The sequence below is a fragment of the Manis javanica genome, chromosome 13, assembly GCF_040802235.1.
Source record: "Manis javanica isolate MJ-LG chromosome 13, MJ_LKY, whole genome shotgun sequence".
NCBI lineage: Eukaryota > Metazoa > Chordata > Mammalia > Pholidota > Manidae > Manis > Manis javanica.
In genome coordinates, this window is record NC_133168.1 from 36,530,435 (window position 1) to 36,553,757 (window position 23,323).

The window sequence follows — 23,323 nt, forward strand, 5'->3', positions numbered from 1 at the left end:
TACTTGGCATTGAAGAGCCACAAACAATAGAAGAAAAGCTGCAGATAAAGTCAATAATCCTGGTGAATGTAGAGGGAATTTGAGTAGGCCTTAGAATATTTATCTTTGTGGCCCCCCTATTTTGAAGACTGACTGGATACTGTGTAATCCACGGACACAAACAGTATCAGAAGAATCAGCCCAGGACCTCTCTATGTGTGTGATGAAGAGCTTTGAACATCTTACTAATATCTGCCCAATGAGTGGGATGATGGCAGATAAAAGGTGACTGTTAGTTAAGTGAGTATTACACTTTTTTGATAATTCAGAAATTAATCTCTCAAAGTACTTTAATTTAAAACCTCCATGTACGGCTTTCTTCTCTTAATGTTTCAGTTTGTCATATTATACCTATTCTCAATTGGTCATAAGAAATAATGCAAGGATGTAACTGTCCCAATAGGTGTGACTTGGAAGTAGAAGAACCTTGATCCATTGTGCTGGTAACTAATAGACATAAGAGGGTTATGAATGGGACAGCAGATAAAAACATCCTTCCTTTCTGGAGTTATTCCTAAATAGTGACTTTGAACCCTGCCCAGCAGCCCTGAGTAGTTTTGATTTGGTTGAATCATTTACCATCCACTATTTGTAGTAAATGGAATAGGCATTTCACCCATGTGCTGGAAAATGGATAAGTCAGCATATACTTAATCCCACTAGAGTGAATTATTGATCCCAGGAACATTTCTAACTGGTCAATCATTCAATCTCTGTGGAATATTTAGGCTTTGTCGTTATCTTTTCCACATGGAGCCACAGATTTGTTCTTACATGCATTTATATCAGACGGTAACTCATTATTTAAGCTACATCCTCAGGTGAGTAGTTTCATTCTTGTATTGGGGCAGAAAACTTTTCCCTTCTTTCTTTTTACGGTCTTTGTCCACTTCTGTAATTAAGTTTATAAAAGTAAGATAAACAAGAGAAAAACAATCTTAAATACCTATAAAGAGGAGCACCTCAAAGGCACAAATCCTTAAAGACATACAGGCAATATACTGAGGCTGATATAACACCTGATGTAAGTAGGTGGCTTAGTGGTCTAGGGCTTCAGTAGGCAGGATGATTATTTACCTGAGATGAAAAGATCAAATGTTTGGTAAACATGTTTTTCCCTGCCATGCAGATAAGTCTTTCTGATAGGAAAAGTACCCTTGGCAATAGCTCTTTCCCTGGTACAGGTCACCTGTCACACGTATTTTACAATAAGGAAGAAGAAAAACCTTCTCCTGTGCCTGGTGGGTCTTAATTGCCTTCAGCTCAAAATAATTCACTTCCTGGGGTGATGTCCTCTGTTCCTGCTCAGTCCCACCTAGGCAACTTCCCCAAGAAGATTCATGCTCTGTTGTTACATTGCTCCATCTCATGGAACTAGTCTCTTAGTCTTGACAATAGATGAGTTCAGTTAAACTCATTAAAGGAGGCAGTGATGCAGGTCACTTCCCAAAATTAGGCTTATATTGTATAGCCCAGTGTATTTAATGAGGCATTTCTATGGAAGCTAAAGAAAAGCAATGGATAATGAGAGGAGCAGTCTTTAATCGCACTTCTTCAGGTGAAGCAGTAGGTCAAGATTTTTTACACATCTGGCTTGAAACATCTTCAGATGCAGTGATGTCAGGCAGTGGTAATATGACAAATATTCCTGGTTTGAAGAGTGAATGTCTCTGCAGATGTTTCTGAGTCGCTATACAGCAGCAGTCATGGTCCATAGATGAGCTGCTGTGGTAATTTCTCTGATGTTTAAAACATGATATCCAATTTAACATGCATGTCTTATGAAAAGAGAGGATTTAGTTTCCAATGTTTCTATATCAGCATGTATGGAGATAATTGGAAGTATTACCTTTGACAATGTTAGAATAAACTAGAAGAATTTCAAGTGAAGTTCAATTTACAGATCAAAAACAAAGCCTCAAAGATAATGGACAAGACATAAAAATGATATCCACAAGGCTATGGTATAGATTATTGCTGAAATATAAATTTTCATCTTACAGTTTGCCCCATTTCTAACAGAGATAATCAAAGTAAGACAAATTTGTTTTCAATATACATATAGTCTCCACCTTGACATGATTATTGAAATGAGTGCAGGGGGAATAGATTGACTCTATAGATTCCTTTACAGTTGACTTTGTTGGAGTATGCCAAAAGTCTGACTTTGACTCTAAAAAATGTCTTGAGGCTAAGAAGAAAGTCCAGGGCTTCCCATCAGACACCATCAGAGGGTTATGGATGGGACAGCAGAAACCAATGTTTGTTAGAATCCTTTTCATTAATCTCATTGAACACAAGTGCTTTTTGAAAGCAACAAAGTAAACGAATAACTCTTTTCCTGTGTTGTCCTGTCTGTTGGCCTATTCTTGGAATCTCATTGCTGTAAGTCTTTGCACCTTCCTACTCCCATATGATTATTCATAAACTGAGCTCTTTAAAAAAAAGTAAACAACTTAAAAATGGCTGTGGTTAAAGCCCTGATAAGATTTTAGTATAATGTACATGAAGAAGTTTGATATTTTTGTACTAATACAATCTAACATAGGTTCAGTGTCACTTACTTAAAAATAATTCCCAAGTTATTTAATATATCAGAGAAGGCTACTTATTTTCTCCATCTCTCTTTTGATAAGGAGAGAGTACAAATCTTTTGAGATATTCTAGGTGTGCTATGAAAAATCCTGAAATTACTAGGAAGTCAAAAAGACTTCATTTAGAATTTAGTTTTTGGGAATTTTGTCAAAAATATCAAAAGGTTTTATTACACTTGGTGAGCTAAGATCATAGGTCACTGTGATACAATACTTTGGTTACTATTTAACCAAAGTGACAATAACATATTTAAAGAACCAATAAATAGGATCCATAGTTGTGAGTAAAATTTGCCCTTTTAATTTTAAGGATCAGTTTTCTAAGGTAATCAAAGGCCTGGTAAAGACAACAGGAAGTACAGAAAATTATTTTGCTAAGACATAATATCTTTCCTTTGTAGGTAGATTGGTTAAAAGATAAGGAAAAATGAGTCACAATCTATGAAGAGCAGTCTAATAGTTTCGGATGTCTTTGATCTTTTAGTTGATGAAAGAAAATTAAGTTTTAGTTTTACAGAGACACAGCATGATATTATTTGAGCCACCTTGACCATACAAGGTAATATTTTTCTCTATTCCCAATTTTCTTTATTCATTTAGCTGTCCTTTATTTTTCTCTGTCCCATTCTGAAATAATCAGCTGTACCTTAGGACAAAATTACTTTCATTTCTCTTAGCAAAAAAACAGCTGCATACCTCACAAATTTTCTTAGCCAAAAACACAACTTCTTTGTATCCTCTTCCATACATGTATGTTTTCCTTACTAATTCTAGTGGTCAAAATTCCATATATTAGTTTTTTTAAACACTAGAAATTGTTACTTCAGTTGGAAACCAAGGAGAAAGCAATGGTGAGCCCTCCATTCCACCACAAATGTGTATATTGGCAAGTTTATGTGTATATTTTGTAACCTCTAGGAGTATATCCTTTCTAATAGTACAATTTTGGTTTATGTGGTACACGACATGTTTACTGACATATCCAAACATGTTTCTTTTTGAATAAGAAGCTAAAAGTGAATAAACATATGTCCAATATTTAATGTTTCTTCATTTTTTCTTACTTAGAAATTATCTAGTGATTACATATATTTTCATCACTTAACTTAACTTAGCAAAACTCTCAGGGTTTAAGTTACCAAAGAGAATTGGGAAACAAATACACATATTACAAAATCTAATAATTGTTTAACAGTGTACATAAAAATCTTTAGCACATTCACTTTTTTTTTACTTAATTCTCTTGTAATTAATAAACATGTTTAGCTGACTCATGAAAATTTCATGAGCCATTAAAGCAGCTCGCTATTGTCTTTGGTTATTTTTCATGCTGACCAAGTTTGTAACAGAGATAACAGGATATTGGACATTTAGCAAAGCTAGGTAAGATGAAAGTGCATATTTACTGCTGGTAAATCTAAGGCATGCCTCTTAATTAAACCACCAAACTTCAACTAGATTTTTATTACTGAAAATTATCCTCGATCCCATGAACTTGAAAAATATTTGAGAGACGTCCTCTTATATTTCTGAGTGTTAGAAATATGTACTTTGATGAGCACTTACTTTTCTTTAAGCCATTTCAATAGAGGTTTAAAACATGAATTGGGTAATGTCACCTAAACATGGAGAAAAATATACATGTAATAAGGAAAAGCATGATTCATCATTCCTGGAATCTCATTGCTGTAAGTCTTTGCACCTTCCTACTCTAATATTCTTATATTATATTCCTACTCTTATAGTCTAACAAGTAGAATATAAGACAGTAAAATTCATATTATGTAGATTATAGACAGAAATATAAGGTGCAGTTGTTTGCTTTCTATTCTCCACTACCTCTGATCATACTAAAATTTTCTATATCTTTCTAAAGATTTTATCTCCACAGGAAAAAGACCCATTCATAAGATATCTTTTTTGTCTCAGTTTCTTTCTTTAGTTCCTATTAGTACAGGAACACAGGAAAAGACAAATGATTACTACCATTACACTGTGCACACATTGCCTCACAAGCCCCCAGGAGCCCCAACCATTTCTTCTTCACATCTCGCTCTTAACTGGACTCAAGTGTTGTACCCAGAAACAATATCTTTGGCTGCCATAAATTTGTTTAATCTATTTTTCGTTGTCCCATGTTTTAAAGTGTTTTGTCATTCTCTGTACCATTTCCCTAAGTATTTGTCATTGCTGTACCTCCTTCCTTTAGATATAAATGTTCTTGCTCCATGTTTACCTGTGCTAAAGGTAAATCCATTTATTTTCATTTATTAGTGATACAGAGCATGTTTTCATGTGCCTGTTGTCTGTCCATAATTCTTCTTTGAAAAAGTGTCTGTTCAGATCCTCTACCTATTTTTTCATCAGGTTATTTGTTTTTTGGATGTTGAAGTATGTGAGCTCTTTGTATATTTTGGATTTTGACCCCTTGTCGGATATGTCATTTATGACTATATTCTCCCATACTGTAGGATGCCTTTTTGTTCTATTGATGGTGTCCTTTGCTCTACAGAAGCTTTTTAGCATGATATAGTCCCATTTGTTCATTTCTTATTTTGTTTCCCTTGCCCAAGGAGATGTGTTCAGGAGAGAGTTTCTCATGTTTATATTCAAGAGATTTTTGTCCATGTTTTCTTCTAAGAGTTTTATGGTTTCGTGACTTGTGTTCAGGTTTTTGATCCATTTCAAGTTTACTTTTTTGTATGGAGTTAGACAATATCCAGTTTCATCCTCTTACATCTCCCATTTACATCTCCCATTCTCTTGCAATCTCCCATTTACATCTCTTTACATCTCCATTCAACAACTTCAACCAGTTGTTGAAGATGCTATCATTTCCCCATTGTATATCCAGCTCTCCTTCATTGTTTATTAATTGGCCATATATGTGTGGATTTATATCTGGACTCACTATTTTGTTTCATTGATCTATAGGTCTGTTATTGTGTCAGTACAAAATTGTTTTGATTACTGTGGCTTTGTAGTAGAGCTTGAAGTTACGGAGCATAATCTGCCAGCTTTGTTCTTCCTTTTTAGGATTGCTTTGGCTATTCAGGGTTATTTTTGGATCCATATGAATTATAGAAATATTTGTTCCAGTTCACTGAAGAATACTGTTGTTGATTTGATAGGGATTGTATTGAATCTATAGATTGATTTAAGCAGGATGGCCATTTTGAGAATATTAATTCCTCTTATACATGAGCTTGGGGTGTATTTTCATTTTTTGGTGTCTTCTTTAATTTCTCTGATGAGTATCTTGTAATTTTCATGGTATAGTCTTTCACCCCCTTGGTTAGGTTTATTTCTAGATATTTTATTCTTTTAGATGCAATTTCTGATTTCTTTTTCTGCTAGTTCATCATTATTAGCATTTAGGAAAGCAACAGATTTTTGTGTATTAGTTTCATACCCTGCAAACTTTGTTGAATTCAATTATTAGTTCTAGTAGATTTGGGTGGATTCTTTAGGGTTCTTTATATACAACATCATGTAATCTGCAAATGGTGACAGTTTTTCTATTTCCTCATCAATCTGGATGCCTTTAATTTCTTTGTGTTGCCTGATTGCTGTGGCTAGAACTTCCAGAATTATGTTGAATAAAAGTAGCTATAGTGGGCATCGTTGTCTTGTTCCCAAGCTTAGAGGAAAAGCTAAAAGCTTTTCATAGCTATGTATGATGTTGGCTGTGTGTTAGTCATATATGGCCTTTACTACGTTGAAGTACATACCCTATATGCCCACTTTGTTGAGAGTGCCCTCTACTGCCCAGAAACTCTACTCTCTGGAAGTGCCGAGCACCTGGAGCAATGTCTCCCAGAGGACATCTCCAGGTCTAGGTGTTTAGCAGTCCTGCACTTCTATTCCCTCCCCACTAAGATTCTCTTCCTCCCACCATGGGCAGCATTTGGGGGAGGGCTTGTATCCTGTCAGATCACTGCTATGCTACTTTATTCTTTTCTCTGTTGTCTTCTGCTTTCCCCAGGTGTATGCAGTGTGTTCTACAATCTTTGGGATGCTCTTTCACGATTAGTATGTTTGCTCTATTTTCAAATTATTTGTGATTTTGGGAAGCAGTTTCTTCTGTCTCACTTCTCATACCACCATCTTTTAACCACATTAACACTTTTGAAAAGATTAAAAGGTACAAACATTCATTCTACACATTCCTATACCTTTATATAAGTATCACTGTAGGTCTGGGCCAGAAGGGTTTCCCAGCTCTGGGCAAATTCACTCTGGATGGAGTGAGACCAAAAAATGACAACAGAATGGGGTGTAAAAAGGGGCTTATACCAAACTCCATTATCACAGGTAGATTGAGTGTTAGAAATATGTTCACATTTGGCTGTCCATCTCTGCTCCAGCTATCAGTCTGCTATCAGCTGTTCCCTCACCTCTACCCTTGCTTTGCTATGCTCTGGTCTTAGCACCTGGTAAACTACTTTTAATAGTAACACAGCAATAATGACTTAACTTGAATGGGTATGCAAGCATACACCTGTGTAGTAGGCTAAGTATTACATCATTGTATGTACACACTGGGAGAGTAGTATAAGATCAGGTGAGGATCCTGGCCAGAGAACTTCCATTTTCCCTACATTCTGCTCCTCCAGGGTTCTCACCTTCCAAACTATGTGCTCTCAATCTTCCACGATGGTTCCTATGCAAGAAAGCTGAAATATAGTAAGCAGATCCCACAACAGAACAGATGGTACATCAACCTATAGATAACAACAATTATGACAGAGATGACAAATTTATGATAATAGTAGTCCTCAAGCCTACCACCAAGTGGTCATTCTAGCTGTATTCCGACTAGTTCTACTCAGATGAGTCTGTGACTCATACTTTCCAGAGGAGGCCAGTAGTGGAACCAGCAGGAAGCTCTATGCACAGCCAGAAAATACCAGTTTTTGCTAGGGTGTGTGTCTAATACATAAAGCATTAGAGGAGATTAATCTTAAGGGTGATAGGACACATGCTTTAATGACACCAACATTGGCCAATCTTGTACACAGTATACTCCTTTGGGGGTAGACCCCCTATTCCCACTGGTATTTGGGTTTGTTTCACTCTGATAGCCTTACCCCCATATCCATGTATAATAACAGTGCCCCAGGAAAGCAATCAGGGTTGCCATGATTCAATCAGCATTTAGCTTCTGTGCCCACCAGACCAAGGACATGTTGCACATTCACTGGGGACCAGTGAATTGAGATTTCAACATAAGGTGTTCAGTCCCCATTTGGTTCCAAAGTGGTGACCTTGACCCTACCCTCAGTGAAACTGTACCACCCAGTCATACTGTTTCAAGGGTCCAGGAGGGATAGGCTTAGTCTCTAGCAGAAGTCCTACAGGCACACAGGCCAGACTTGTGGCTCGGTCTCTGACTTCCATTTCTTGGTATTCTCCTTAGTCAATAACAGGAGCTGCTGCTCTGGCTTCAATTTTTGCTGCAGTTCCAGTGAGGTTTTGTCTGTCTTCCCAACCAATTTTTCTGTGTCTGCTCCTGCCTATATTATATCAGCCCACATCTGGGTCCTCGTGATCTTCACAGGGGTTTTAAACTCTTCTTCTCAGCAGACTGCTCTCCCTTCCATGCTTGCATTGCCTCTCAGCCTTTGCCAAATCTGCCACAGTATGGGTAACCTCATTTATGAGTTGCCTAAGTGAGGGGCAGTAACGGCCACTAGGGGCACAAAGAGATAAAAGGGAACTGTTTGCAACACCATATCCCTCATCCCCATGGTAAAGAGCTCCTCATCTGGGCCTTGATTTCCTGGGTTTTATATGGCAAATTTCATATCCAACTCCAATTAATAGTTTTTGGACATCAGCATATGTCTGCCATTTAGTGGGTGTAGATGGTAAGACATCTTTATTGGTCCATATAGTGCAAAGTATGGCCATAATCCAATTAAGGGAGTGGTTGCTTGGGATCTTATATGCATTTAGTTATTCTTTCCTCAAGGCAGCAAGAGATGTCAGGGAAGCCAGCTCTCACATTTATAACCTGGGCAGAATAATCCCATCCAACCCTACATCTCAAAGGTGAAGGAGACAGGCTCACATGGATTCCGATGGTTTCTGACAAACTGAGAGCCCATATCCACCTGCTCTGCCTGCATATGGGATGGAGCATGGAATGCTTCAAAACCCAGCAAAAGACCTTCACCACTATTAGAAGGGCCTGTTATTTCTGTGTTTTTATTTTCTTAACTACAATTGGTCATTATTTAAATAGAGGAGGGGTTGGTACCTCTGGCATTATCTCTTCCTCCCAATTCTCCCCCAGTGCATCACCCACCAGTTCCAGAGCTGACAGAAACTTCTTACCACCCCACAGTGCACCTCTGTCTCAATCAGAACTACATCCTTTACCCTCTCCACAGTGCTTCCCATTTATGCCTTCTCAGTCATCAACAAATCTTTTACCTCCTCCACCACACTTCACAGCCTGCATTCTCATGCTGCCTCTTCTCTTGCTTCTCACAGGAGTACATCCTTCTCCTTTAAGTCCTTTCTTAATACTGGGAGAAATAGCCAACCCTCAGTTCCTGCTAACATGTGCGCATCCTGTTTCTTTAAGGATTACCCAATATCATAGAGGGCCTCCAACACTCCCTTAGGCATCACCTCTACCTCCCCTCAGACCTAGGGAGGGGCTCACTCTTCAAGAGGAGAGCCACCTCAGGCCATATGCCCACTGGGGGATAGCTTGTGTATCCCCATCCACAGGGGAACCTGCTGAAGTATCCCTCCCATGAGGGCAGCTTTTTACATTTTTTAGTTTGAAGCAAATCTTAGTGACTGTGCCAAAATATAGTTGGTGGCCAGAAAGAATGCCCAACTCCCAGCAAGTTCATTGTGGATTCAGTAAGACAGAAAAATGACAACAGAATTTTGACAGTGTAAGGGGGCTTATACCAATTTTTATTCTCATGGAGGTAGGTTTAGTGGTAGAATCACATCTGCATCTGGTTGTCTGCCTCCACTCTAGGCTCTGTCTTCTCTCCATTCTCTGCCCTTGCCACCAGCCTCTGCTCTGCTCTTAGCATCAGGCAAAGCTCTTTTTATAGCTACACAGGTAATAATGGCTTATCATCAATGGGAATGCAAGCATTTGCCTGAGAGGGCTAAGTATTACACCATTGCAGGTACACAGTGGGTGAGTATTTAGAAATCAGGAGAGGATCCTAGCCATGGAACTTACATTTTCTTTACTCTCACATAACTTTTTATTTCACTATTAGAAGCCAGTGTGAATTTTCTATATTTTTATAAGTAGTTTTCTTTATTCCTTCATCTAAACTCGGAAGCTATGCATATTTATTTTTAAGTATATTCTAAACATATCCTCCCTACTGTTACTAACAATGGATAATTGATTACATGTTTGTTGATCAGATTTAATATGGAAGTCACATAATTTCTATTAGGGATTTTAGCAATTTGGGGCACAACACATCAAGTTGCTTACATTCCTTTTAAAAGCATTATGATGATTCATGCTCCTCATGTGATGTTTCTTTTTCTAATTGACTGAAATTATTCTGTGCCTGCTGATGCTCCAAATGTCCCTTGGGTCACTACGGTCTTCATTTTGACCTTTGATGCTTTAGCGCTATTGCCATAACCCTGGAATTATGTTTACTTGAGAAATAGATGATGACTTTATAGGGTCTTCTTTATTATCTTCATCCCAAGACACAGAAGCAGTTACTCCTCAAGGAGCACTGCTTCTTCATGATGGAAGTTAGTATTTGAGAAAATATTGGGGACTCAAGGTATCAATTAGGCTGCTTGTCTTGAACCCTGGAGAGCAGCCCTGAAGAAACTCTATTGATGTAATAAATCTTCTCTTTCTTCCTCCATCATCTGATTCATGGCTTCCACTCCAGTTCTGGCTTTGAATTTTTGTTATTGGTCCAACCAAATTATACTTTTCTTAATCCTCAGTTTTGATAGAGGTTATCAAATATAGATTTACTAGTTACAGAGTGACTGTTGAAATATTTTACAAATTCCTCTTCCCTATTCTTAGAGGGGCACATGGTCCAAGATTCCTGGAATTGCTGTCAAAATATACAATTATGGTGCTCTTCTTTGTCAGCTATTCCTGAGATCAACTCTTTGGGAAAAATGAAAAAAAGAGAAACTTGAGGATCTTCTCGAAGAACCCCAAATCAACTAACCTCAGAATTATTTGCATAGAACAGATTTTTTTTCATAAGACTAGTGACAGGTGATAATAAAAGGCTAATATATGCATGTATGATGACTCACAAGGCTTTTTGTACATTCTACATGTCACCAGTGTTTGAAAGTTTTCTTTTACACTTTTATTTTGTGTCGTAGTTGAAATTGTCATTATGGACAGTTCAGTTGCTTATTTGCAATTTCTCAAGCTTCCCTGTTAACAGTCACATCTGTTATTTCACAGTAATACTATCCATTTTTTGGATTGCTCTAAACAAGCTGAATATTAACAAATAAAATGAAATTTAAATAAAAGTTAACCAAAAATGTCATGAACAAATAACTGTTATCCAGAAAGTTTATGATGAAATGGTTCTGGAAACCTGGTCAAACCTAAGGCACTGTAGTTCCATTACAGGCATAAAAAGGCTCAGCTCATAGACTGTCAGGTTTGAGAAATGGACAATTGCTTCCGAAGCCTGTTTAAGTCATGTTTGTGTATTTATTTTTACTGTGTTGGGATACATCAGAATTCTGATTCAAGCATTACTTTTGAAACTATCTCAATAATTACTTTTAAGTGTTTCCCCTGTAGCTCCATGAAAGGAAGACACACATGTAAACTCAAGACTTAGCCATGATCAGCAGGCTCCTGGGAAATGAGGTAAAGCCCACACATCCAGAATCTGGGATAGTAGCTTTCAGAGCCAGCAGGTTTTCAGGATCTGTGGATAAAACTAGAAATCAATTTCTCTTCTTAATTATGGCTGAGAAGCAAGGATATGGAAGGGAAGGACATATAAACTTGTACTATATTTCTTTCAAATAATTTATCTGTGTTTTGCAGGCAATTGAGTTATGGAAGACTTAGAATTTTTACTCAAATTTAAAGGATGCCATTTTATACATTCTGAAGTTAATGTTGAGTTTTTAGAAAATATGGATGATTTTGAAATCAGAGAAGATGATGTCTTCATAGTCTCATACCCAAAATCTGGCAAGTAATTTCTCTATTCTGATAACAAATCAAATAATTGAATGGCTTTTCTGTAATATAGGACTAAGTATTTTCAGTAGTATTATGTATGGTCATATACTCTAAATCTTTTGGGTATTGAAAGACAAGTCAATTCATGTCTCATGAAATAAGGTGTTTACAATGTAGCTAAATTTATTTCTGATTTGGCAAGTGATAGGAACTAAATGAAGAAGAAATTGGATTGAAGAAAATAAGTAAAAAATGTAGTGATGAAGTGGCTTGGAAAGGAGGCAGGAATATTTACCCTTAGGCAAGGAGTTGGGACAGAAGATATAAACTATATTTAATGACCTGTGAAGAAGGAAATTTAACTTATACTAATTATAAATAATATGAAATATATACAACAAAAATTCAACAGTTCAATATTTGTGGGACACCACAAAAGCAGTTTCAATAGGGAAGTACATAGCTATATAGGCCTACCTTTAGAAACAAGAAAAATCAAAATAAACATTCTAAACTCTCAATTAAAGAAACTAGAAAAAGAAGAACAAATGGAACCCCAACTTGGTAGAAGGAGGGACATAATAAAGATGAGAGGATAAATAAATAATACAGGAAGGAATGAAATAATAGAAAAAGTACATGAAAACAAGAGCTGTTTTTTTGAGAAAATAAACAAAATAGATAAATCCCTAGCCAGACTTATCAAAAGAAAAGGAGAGCATCACACATAAATAAAACCATTAATAACAAGGGAACAGTCACAGCAGATACCACAGAAATCCAAAGAATTATGAGAATATTATGAAAAATTATATGCCAATAAATTGGACATCCTAGTAGAAATGGACAACTTCTTAGGAAAGTACAATCTTCCAAGACTGACACAGAAATAAAATCTAAACAGACCAGTTACCAACAATGAAACTGAATCGGTAATCAAAACTCCCAGTAAACAAAAGTACAGTATCAAATGGCTTCACATTTGAATTCTACCAAGCAATTAAATAGCTATTATCCATCCTTAAAGTATTCCAAAAGTAGAAGAGGAAGGAATACTCCCAAACTCATCTTATGAGGCCAACATTGCTTGCTCTAATATAACAACCATACAAAGATCCTAACAGAAAAAAAGGAAAATTTAGACCCAAATTCCTGATGAACAAAGGTGCAGAAATCCTTAACAAAATACTAGCAAGCCAAATGGATCATCCTTCAGGACCAAGTTGGGTTTATTCCAGGCATGCAAGGATGGAATGACACCATAAATCAATGTCACACACCACATTAAAAAGTGGAAGGCTAAAACCACATGATCATCTCAATAGATGCTGAAAAAGCATTTAACATAATTCAACATCCATTCAAGATAAAATATCTCAACAAACTGGGAATACAAGGTACATCCTCAACATAATAAAGGCCATACATGACAAACCCACAGGTAACATCATACTGAATGGCATAAAGCTGAAAGCTTTTCCTCTATGATTGTGAACAAGACAAGGATGTCCACTCTCACCACAGTTACTCAACATAATTCTGGAGCTCTTAATCATGGCATTCAGAGAACACTAAGAGATATATGCATCCAAACTAGTAAGGAAGAAGTTAAATTGTCACTATTTGAAGATATCCTGATATTACACATAGAAACCCTAAAGACTACATCAAAAATTATTAGAACTAATAACTGGATTCACCAGTGTTGCAGCATACAAAATTAAAACACAGAAACCTGTTGCATTCCTATAAGCAAACAACAAACTAGCAGAAAGAAGAATCAGGAAAACAATTCTATTTACAATTGCATGAAAAATAACTAAACAATTAGGAATAAACCTAACCATAGGCGTGAGATACCTACACTCTGAAAACAAGAAGACATTCATGAATAAATTAAAAAAGAAACAAATAAATGGATATCTATCCTGTGCTCATGATTAAGAAACTGTAATTGTATCAGAATGGCCCTCCTGCCCAAAGCAATTTACAGACTCATTGCAATCCCTATCAAAATACCAATAGTATTTTTCAAGGAACTAAAACAAATAGTTCTAAAATTCATATGGTATCACTGAAGACCTTGAAAAGCCAAAACAATCCTGAGAAAGAAGAAAAAATTGGAAGAGATTGCACTGCCTAAATTCAAGCTATAATACAAAGCTACAGTAATAAGAACAGTATGTTACTGATATGAGAAGAGACCCAGAGATCAATGGTACAGTAAAGACAGCCCATATATAGTCTCACAAATATATGGCCAATTAGTATATGATAAAGGATATATGAATATACAATGATGAGAAGACGATCTCTTCAGTAATGTGTTGTAAGAACTGGACAGCTATCTTCAAGAGAATGAAACTGGATTACTGTCTAACCCTATATGAAAGAGTAAACTTGAAATGAATCAAAGATATGATTGTAAGACATGAAACCATAAAACTCTTAGAAGAAAACTTAGGTACAACTCTCTGAACATAAGTATGAGCAATATTTTCCTGGATGCATCTTCTTCAGCAAGGGAAACATAATAAAAAATGAACACATGAAACTACATCAAAGTAAAAAGTTTCTGTACAGGGAATGATACAACCACAGAACAAAAAGGCTACCTACAGTATGGGAGAATATATTAATTAATTAATTATCCAATAAGGGGTTAACATCCAAAATACATAAAGAGCTAATACGCCTCAACACCAATAAAGAAATAACCTGATTTGAAGTGGGCAGAGGACTTGAACAGACAACCAAAGAAGAAATTATGATTGCCAACAGGGACATGAAAAGATGCTCCACATTGCTAATTATCAGGGAAATGCAAACCAAAACCACAAAGAGATATCACCTCAGACCAGTTAAAATAGCCACTAACCAAAAGACAAAAAATAACAAATGTTGGCTTGAATGTGGAGATATGGGAACTCTCCACACTGCTGGTGGGAATGTAAATTGGTACAACTGCTTTGGAAAGCATTATGGAGGTATGTCAGAAAACTAAAAACAGAAATATGATTGACCCAGTAATTCTACTTCTAGGAATTTACCTGAAGGGAACAAAACCTCTGATTTGAAAAGATATGTGCACCCCTGTGTTTATTGCCACATTATTTACAATAGCAAAGATATGGAAGCAATCTAAGTGTCCATCTGTAGAAGAATGGCTAAAGCAGATGTAGTAAATATATAGAATGGAATATTTTTCAGGCAGAAAAATTAAAGAAATTCTGCCATTTGCAACTACAAGGATGGATCTAGAAAGCATTATGCTCAGTGAAATAATCCAGGTGGAGACAGACAAATACCATATGATTTCACTGAAGTTTAGAATATAAAAATAAATCAAAACAAAATGAACAAAACAGGAGTAGACTCATAGACACTGAAGGTGGTTACCATGAGAGAGTGGCTGCGATAGGTGGATGGGGAGGCTGAGGGGGATAAAGAGGTATGAAAATTCTCACTCATATTATATAAGTTGTTATGGGTATACTAGTACACCATGGAAAGTATATTCACTGATTCTGTAGCATTTTTCTATGTTGACGGAAAGTAACAGCACTAGAAGGGGTGAGGATTTAACAACATGGGTAACTGTTGAACCACTGTGTTTTATATTTGAAAACAACAGAAGATTGTTTACAGCAATATGTCAATTGAAAATTTTAAAAAGTGAAAAGACAACCCACAAAATGAGAGAAAATATTTGCAAATCATATATCTGGTAAGGAACTCTAATGAGATACCCCTTCACACTCACTAGGATGGTGACAACCAAAAATAACAGTAACAATTGTTGGCAAGGACATGGAAAAATTAGAACTCTCATATATTGCTGATGGGATTATAAAATGGTACAGCTATTCTATAAACTGGTTTGGCAGATGCTCAAATATTAATACATAGAGTTACCATATTACCCATAAATTCTACTCCTTCTTGCCCCAAAGAAAGAACACATTATGCCTACACCAAAAATCATACATGAATATTCATATCAGCATTATTCATAAGAGCAGAAATGTAGACCAAAGACAAATATCTATGAACTGAAGAAATGACAAGCAAAGTGGTATAGCTGTAAAATAGAATATTATTTCGTCATAAAAAGGAATGGAGTACTGATAAATGTTAAAACTTGGATGAACCTTGAACATAGTGTATAAAGTGAAAGATGCCAGACAAAAAAGGTCACGTATTTTATGATTCCATTTATGCAAAAACTCCAGATGTGTGAATTTATAGATAGAAAGTCAATAGTGGTGGCTTGGGGCTGAGGGTTAGAAGAGGAATTCTGATGAGTTATCATAAAAAAATATAAAAAATGTTCATTGACTGCGAATAGCTACGGAAATATTTGCAAAGCAATTGGTGGGTGGGAAATATTCTAAAATTAGATTGTGCTAATGATTGTACAACCCTGTGAATATGTTTTTAAAAACCTATGGGTTGTACAGATTATGTAGTGAGTTGTAACCAATGGGAATTATACTGATTTTTTAAATATTTTTATTAAGGTATGATTGATATACACTCTTACAAAGGTTTCACATGAAAGAACAATGTGGTTACTACATTTACCTATATTATCAAGACCCTACCCATACCCCAAAGCAGTCACTGTCCATCAGTGCAACAAGATGCCACACATCCACTATGTGCTTTCTTTGTGCTACACTGTTCTCCCCTTGACCCCCTACACCATGTGTACTAAACATAATATCCCTCAATCCCCTTCTCCCTCCATCCCCACCTGCTCTCCCACACCCCTCCCCTTTGGTAACCACTAGTTCATTCTTGGAGTCTGTGAGTCTGCTGCTAATTTGTTCCTTCAGTTTTGTTTCATTGTTATACTCCACAAATGAGGGGAATTATTCAGCGTTTGTCTTTCTCCACCTGACTTATTTCACTGAGCATAATGTCCTCCAGCTCCATCCATGTTGTTGTAAATGGTAGGATTTGTTTCTTTCTTATGGCCAAATAGTATTCTATTGTGTATATGTACCACCTCTTCTTTATCCATTCATCTACTGATGGACATTTAGGTTGCTTCCATATCTTGGCTATTGTAAATAGTGTTGCGATAAACATAGGGGTGCATATTTCTTTTTGAATCTGAGAAGTTGTATTCTTTGGGTAAATTCCAAGGAGGGGGATTCCCGGGTCAAATGGTATTTCTATTTTTAGTTTTTTTGAGGAACCTCCATATTGCTTTCCACAATGGTTGAACTAGCTTACCTTCCCACCAGCAGTGTAGGAGGGTTCCCCTTTCTCCACATCCTCACCAGCATTTGTTGTTTTTAGTCTTTTCGATGCTGGCCATCCTTACTGGTGTGAGGTGATATCTCATTGTGGTTTTAATTTGCATTTATCTGATGATTAGTGATGTGGAGCATCTTTTCATGTGTCTGTCGGCCATCTGAATTTCTTCTTTGGAGAACTGTCTCTTCAGATCCTCTCCCTATTTGTTAATCGGGATATTTGCTTTTTGGGTGTTGAGGCATGTAAGTTCTTTATATATTTTGGATGTTAACCCCTTGTAAGATATGTCATTTACAAATATATTCTCCCATACTGTAGGATGTCTTTTTGTTCTGTTGATGGTGTCCTTTTCCATGCAGAAACTTTTTTAGTTTGATATAGTCCCATGATTTCATTTTTGCTTTTGTTTCCCTTACTCGAGGAGATGCGTTCAGGAAGAAGTTGCTCATGCTTATATTCAGGAGATGTTTTCTAAGAGTTTTATGGTTTCATGACTTACATTCAGGTCTTTAATCCATTTCGAGTTTACTTTTGTGTATGGCGTTAAACAATAATCCAGTTTCATTCTGTTGCATGTAGCTGTCCAGTTTTGCCAACACCAGCTGTTGAAGAGGCTGTCATTTCCCCCATTCTATATCAATGGCTCCTTTATCGTACATTAATTGACCATATATGGTTGGGTTTATATCAGGGCTCTCTAGTCTGTTCCATTGTTCTATGGGTCTGTTGACCAGTACCAAATTGTCTTGACTACTGTGGCTTTGGAGTAGAGCTTCGAGTTGGGGAGCATAGTGCACCCATCTTTATTCTTCCTTCTCATAATTGCTTCAGCTATTTAAGGTCTTTTGTGGTCCCATATGAATTTTGGAACTATTGGTTCCACTTTGTTGAAAAATGTTTTTGGTATTTTGATAGGAATTGAATTGAATATATAGATTGCTTTAGGCAGTATGGCCATTTTGACAATATTAATTCTTATCCATGAGCATGGCCATGATTTATTGATATCTCCTTTAATTTTTCTTAAGGGTGTCTTGTAGTTTTCAGGCTATAGGTCTTTCACTTCCTTGGTTAGGTTTATTCTTAGATATTTTATTCTTTTTGATGCAACTGTGAATGGAATTCTTTTCCTGATTTCTCTCTCTGCTAGTTCATTGTTAGTGTATAGGAATGCCACAGATTTCTGTGTATTAATTTTGTATCCCACAACATTGCTGAATTCAGATATTAGATCTAGTAGTTTTGGCATGCAGTCTTTAGGGTTTTTTATGTACACTTTTATGTCATCTGCAAATGGACAGATTAACTTCTTCCTTGCCAATCTGGATGCCTTTTATTTCTTTGTGTTGTCTGATTGCCATGGTTAGGACCTCCAGTACTATTTTGAGTAGACCTGGGGAAAGTGGTAATCCTTGTCTTGTTCCCAATCTTAAAGGAAAAGCTTTCAGCTTCTCACTGTTAAGTATGATGTTCACTGTGGGTTTGTCATATATGACCTTTATTATGTTGAGGTACTTGCCCTCTATACCCATTTTGTTGAGTTTTTATCATGAATGGATGTTAAATTTTGTCAAATGCTTTTTCAGCATCTATGGAGATGATCATATAGTTTTTGTCCTTTTTGTTGATGTGGTGGATGATGTTGATGGATTTTTGAATGTTGTACCATCCTTGCATCCCTGGAATAAATCCCACTTGGTCATGATGGATTATCTTTTTTATGTTTTTTTGAATTTGGTCTGCTAATATTTTGTTGAGTATTTTGGCATCTATGTTCATCAGGCATATTGGTCTGTAATTTTCTGTTTTTGTGGTATCTTTGCCTGGTTTTGGTATTAGAGTGATGCTGGCCTCATAGAATGAGTTTGGAAGTACACCTTCTTCTTCTACTCTTTGGAAAACTTTAAGGAGAATGGGTATCAAATCTTCACTAAATGTTTGATAAAGTTGAGTGGTGAAGCTATCTGGTCCAGGAGTTTTGTCCTTAGGTAGTTTTTTTATTACCAGTTCGATTTTTTGTTAGTAATTGGTCTGTTTAGATTTTTTGTGTCTTCCTTGGTCAGCCTTGGAAGGTTGTATTTCTAAAAAGTTGTCCATTTCTTCTAGGTTATACAGTTTGTTAGCATATAATTTTTCATAGTATTCTCTAATAATTCTTTGTATTTCTATGGTGTCTGTAGTGATTTTTCCTTTCTCATTTTTGATTCTGTTTGTGTGTAGACTCTCTTTTTTCTTGAAAAGTCTGGCTAGGGATTTATCTGTTTTGTTTATTTTCTCAAAGTACCAGCTCTTGTTTTCATTGAAGTATTTTTCTAGGAAGTTGTCCATTTCTTCTAGGTTTTCCAGCCTCTTAGCATATAGGTTTTCATAGTATTCTCTAATAATTCTTTGTATTTATGTGGGGTCCTTCGTGATGTTTCCTTTCTCATTTCTGATTCTGTTGATGTGTGTTGATTCTCTTTTTCTCTTAATAAGTCTGGCTAGGGGCTTATCTATTTGGCTTATTTTCTCAAAGAACCAGCTCTTGGTTTCACTGATTTTTTCTATTGTTTTATTCTTCTCAATTTTATTTATTCCTTCTCTGATCTTTATTATGTCCCTCCTTCTACTGACTTTGGGCCTCATTTATTCTTCTTTTTCTAGTTTCATTAACTGTGAATTTAGACTGCTTATATGAGATAGTTATTCTTTCCTGAGGTAGGTCTGTATTGCAATATACTTTCCTCCTAGCATGGCCTTGGCTGCATCCCACAGATTTTACCATGTTGAATTATTGTTGTCATTTGTCTCCATATATATTGCTTGATCTCTGTTTTTATTTGGTCATTGGTCCATTGGTTATATAGGAGCATGTTTTTAAGCTTCCATGTGTTTGTGGGATTTTAAATTTTCTTTGTGTAATTTATTTCTAGTTTCATTCCTTTGTGGTCTGAGAAACTGTTTGGTACAATTTCAATCTTTTTGAATTTACTGAGGCTCTTTTTGGGGACGAGTATATGATCTATTGTTGAAAATGTTCCATGTGCACTTGAGAAGAATGTGTATTCTGCTGCTTTTGGATGTAGAGTTCTGTAGATGTCTATTAGGTCCATCTGTTCTAAAATGTTGTTGAGTGCCTCTCTGTCCTTACTTATTTTCTGTGTCATTCATCTGTTCCTCAGAGTGAGTGGAGTGTTGACGTCTCCTAGAATGAATGCATTGCATTCTATTTCCCTTTTTAATTCTGTTAGTATTTGTTTCACATATGTAGGTGCTCCTGTGTTGGGAACATAGATATTTATAATGGTTAATGGTTATATATTTTTGATGGTTTGACCCCTTTATTATTATGCAATGTCCTTCTTTGTCTCTTGTGACTTTCTTTGTTTGGAAGTCTATTTTGTCTGATACTAGTACTGCAACTCCTGCTTTTTTCTCCCTATTGTTTGCATGAAATATCTTTTTCCATCCCTTCACTTTTAGTCTGTGTATGTCTTTGGGTTTAGAGTGAGTCTCTTGTAGGTAGCATGTAGATGGGTCTTTTTTTTTAATCCAGTCAGTGACTATGTTTTTGATTGATGCATTCAGTCTATTTACATTTAGGGTGATTATTGATAGGTATGTACTTACTGCCATTGCAGACTTTAGATTCGTGGTTAACAAAGGTTCAAGGTTAAATTCCTTATTATCTAAGAGTCTAACTTAAGTCACTATATGCTATTGCAAACACAATGTAAGGGTTCTTTTCTTTTTCTCCTCATTTTTCTTTCTTCTCCATTCTTTGTACGTTAGGTATCATATTCTGTACCCTTGGTTGACTTTGGGGATAGTTAATTTAATTTTGCATTTGCTTAGTAATTACCTGTTCTACTTTCTTTACTGTGATTTTATTACCTCTGGTGACAGCTATTAAACTTTAGGAACACTTCCATCTATAGCAGTCCCTTGAAAATAGACTGTAGAGATGGCTTGTGGGAGGTAAATTCTTTCAGCTTTTGCTTATCTGGAAATTGTTTAATCCCTCCTTCATATTTAAATGATAATGTTCCCAGATAAAGTAATCTTGGTTCTAAGTCCTTCTGCTTCATTGCATTAAATACATCATGCTACTCCCTTCTGGCCTTTAAGGTTTCTGCTGAGAAGACTGATGTTAGCCTGATGGGCTTTCCTTTGTATGTGATCTTATTTCTATCTCTGGATGCTTTTAGCAGTCTGTCCTTATCCTTGATTTTTGCCATTTCAATTACTATATGTCTTGGTGTTGTCTTCCTTTGGTCCCTTGTGTTGGGAGATCAGTGGAGACACCCAACACAAGGAACCTGAGAGACTATCTCCTTCTACAGATTAGGGAAGTTTTCAGCAATTACCTCCTCAAAGACACTTTCTATCCCTTTCCCTCTCTCTTCTTCTTCTGGTATTCCTATAATGCAAATATTGTTCCATTTGGATTGGTCACACAGTTCTCTCAATATTCTTTTTTTATTAGAGATCTTTTTATCTCTCTGTGCCTCAGCTTCTTTGTTCCTATTTCATTTACCATCTCCTCCACTGTATTCAATCTGATTTTAATACCCTCCATTGTGCTCTTCAATGATTGGATCTCTGACTGGAATTCATTCCTGAGTTCTTGAATATCTTTCTGTACCTCCATTAGCATGTTGATGATTTTTATTTTGAACTCCCTTTCAGGAAGAGTCATGAGGTCCATGTCATCTTTCTCAGGGGTTATATTAATTTTACTCTGTACTAAGTTCCTTTGGCATTTCATATTTGTATATGGCACCCTGTAGTGTGCAGAAGCTCTACTCTCTGGAGGTGCTCAGACCCTGAAGCAATGTTTGAGGTTGCAGGGGAGTGGTATTGGTGCCTGGGGGTAGGAAAGAGTGGTTTCCTACTTCCCAGCTGCTATGCCTGTCTCCTCTGTGAACCAGCGACCTGAGCACACAGGTATAAGCTTTTGTCCCAGAGCAGCTGGATAATATGGATCCCTGCTTTCCACAAGCAGCTGGAATCTCAGTCTCTCTGGGAATTCTGCCTTTCTTAGCTTTCCAATCCCATAATCATGAAAGTATCATGCAAGCACCATGAAATGTAGGTTTGTGCTCCCAGAGCAGATCCCAGAAGGTAGGTATTCAGCAGTCCCAGGCCTCCACTCCCTCTCTGCTGCATTTCTCTTCCTCCCACCAGTGAGCTGGGGTGGGGGAAGGACTTGTGTCCCACCATGCCACAGCTTTGGTACAGTTCCCTGTTCCATGAATTATGCTCTTTTCTCCAGGTGTATGCAGTCTGGTGCAGTCTTCTTTCCTGCTGCTCTCTCCAGATTAGTTGTATTAATTATATTTTTGTATTATATGTGGTTTTAGAAGGAAGCCTCTTGTCTTACCTCTCATGCCACCATCTTTAATATTTTCTCTATACTGTTTTTAAAAAGAAAAGAAAGTATATATACCAAAGATTTTAAATGTGTCTCTTGGTCATAGAAAGGCCTGTATTATTAAAGCAAAGTCTTAAGTAGTGATTTGCATAGGGAAAACTTAAGGGGCTTCTTTGCCACTTTACTCCCATTGTTGTGCCTCAAGGCACGGCTCATTAATCCACTAACCATCCTCCCTCAGCCTTTTCCCTCTGATGTCACAATATGACTGATTTCTGATTTTTGTTTCCCTTTCTGTACTGAGTTTCCCTCTTAGGTAACCCAGCTTTTATATTTTCAGAGGACACATTCTGGCTGCTTCTTCCATTTTCATTCATTCAGTTGATTGCATAGCTCACAACACTAGGCCTATTTCCAATGCCAAGGTTTTCTGATGGCCTCGAATGGGCTGATCTAATGGTGACTCCTTGCTATATAAATATGTTGTATCTAAATATTAGAAGACAATCAGCACTTGGAAGATCAGAAATATTTTAAGTAATGTTAGAACACAAGTTAAAACATAAATTCTTAATAAGAAAGTGTTCTGCTCTTTGTAAGTGTTGTAGCTTCCAAAAAAGGAAGATTATAGTAATAATTTAGAGAGTTCACAGAAGGATAAAAAAGGATCTGCATATTTTTTAAGTATTTTTGCTACATCCGCTTACTGTTAGGAACCAGTTAGTGTGCAGTGCAGATCTAAGGGAACCCTAACTGTCCTATGTGCTCCACTGGACATCCTCTTAAATTGAAGCCAAGTCAGCACTTTATGGGTCAGCAGCAGGGACTCAATTTTATGACAACCTTCCAGTTCCATTGAAGGCACATTTCCCTCTCATCAAC

At 36.6% G+C, this 23,323-nt stretch overlaps 1 protein-coding gene across 2 annotated transcripts in view; it reads left to right on the forward strand.

Annotated features, from left to right (window-relative positions):
- Positions 1 to 750: 750 nt before the first annotated feature.
- Positions 751 to 23,323, forward strand: part of LOC108394645 (amine sulfotransferase-like) — a 37,970-nt gene continuing 15,397 nt past the window's right edge. Inside the window, exons 1-3 of one of the 2 annotated variants that reach the window (XM_017656313.3) lie at positions 819 to 860; positions 11,431 to 11,499; positions 11,683 to 11,832. In XM_017656313.3, coding sequence (XP_017511802.3) covers positions 11,694 to 11,832 — 139 coding nt within the window. In that variant the 5' untranslated portion in view covers positions 819 to 860; positions 11,431 to 11,499; positions 11,683 to 11,693. Of the gene's footprint in view, positions 861 to 11,430; positions 11,500 to 11,682; positions 11,833 to 23,323 lie in introns of both variants that reach the window. The other variant, XM_017656311.3, reaches the window with a different exon arrangement.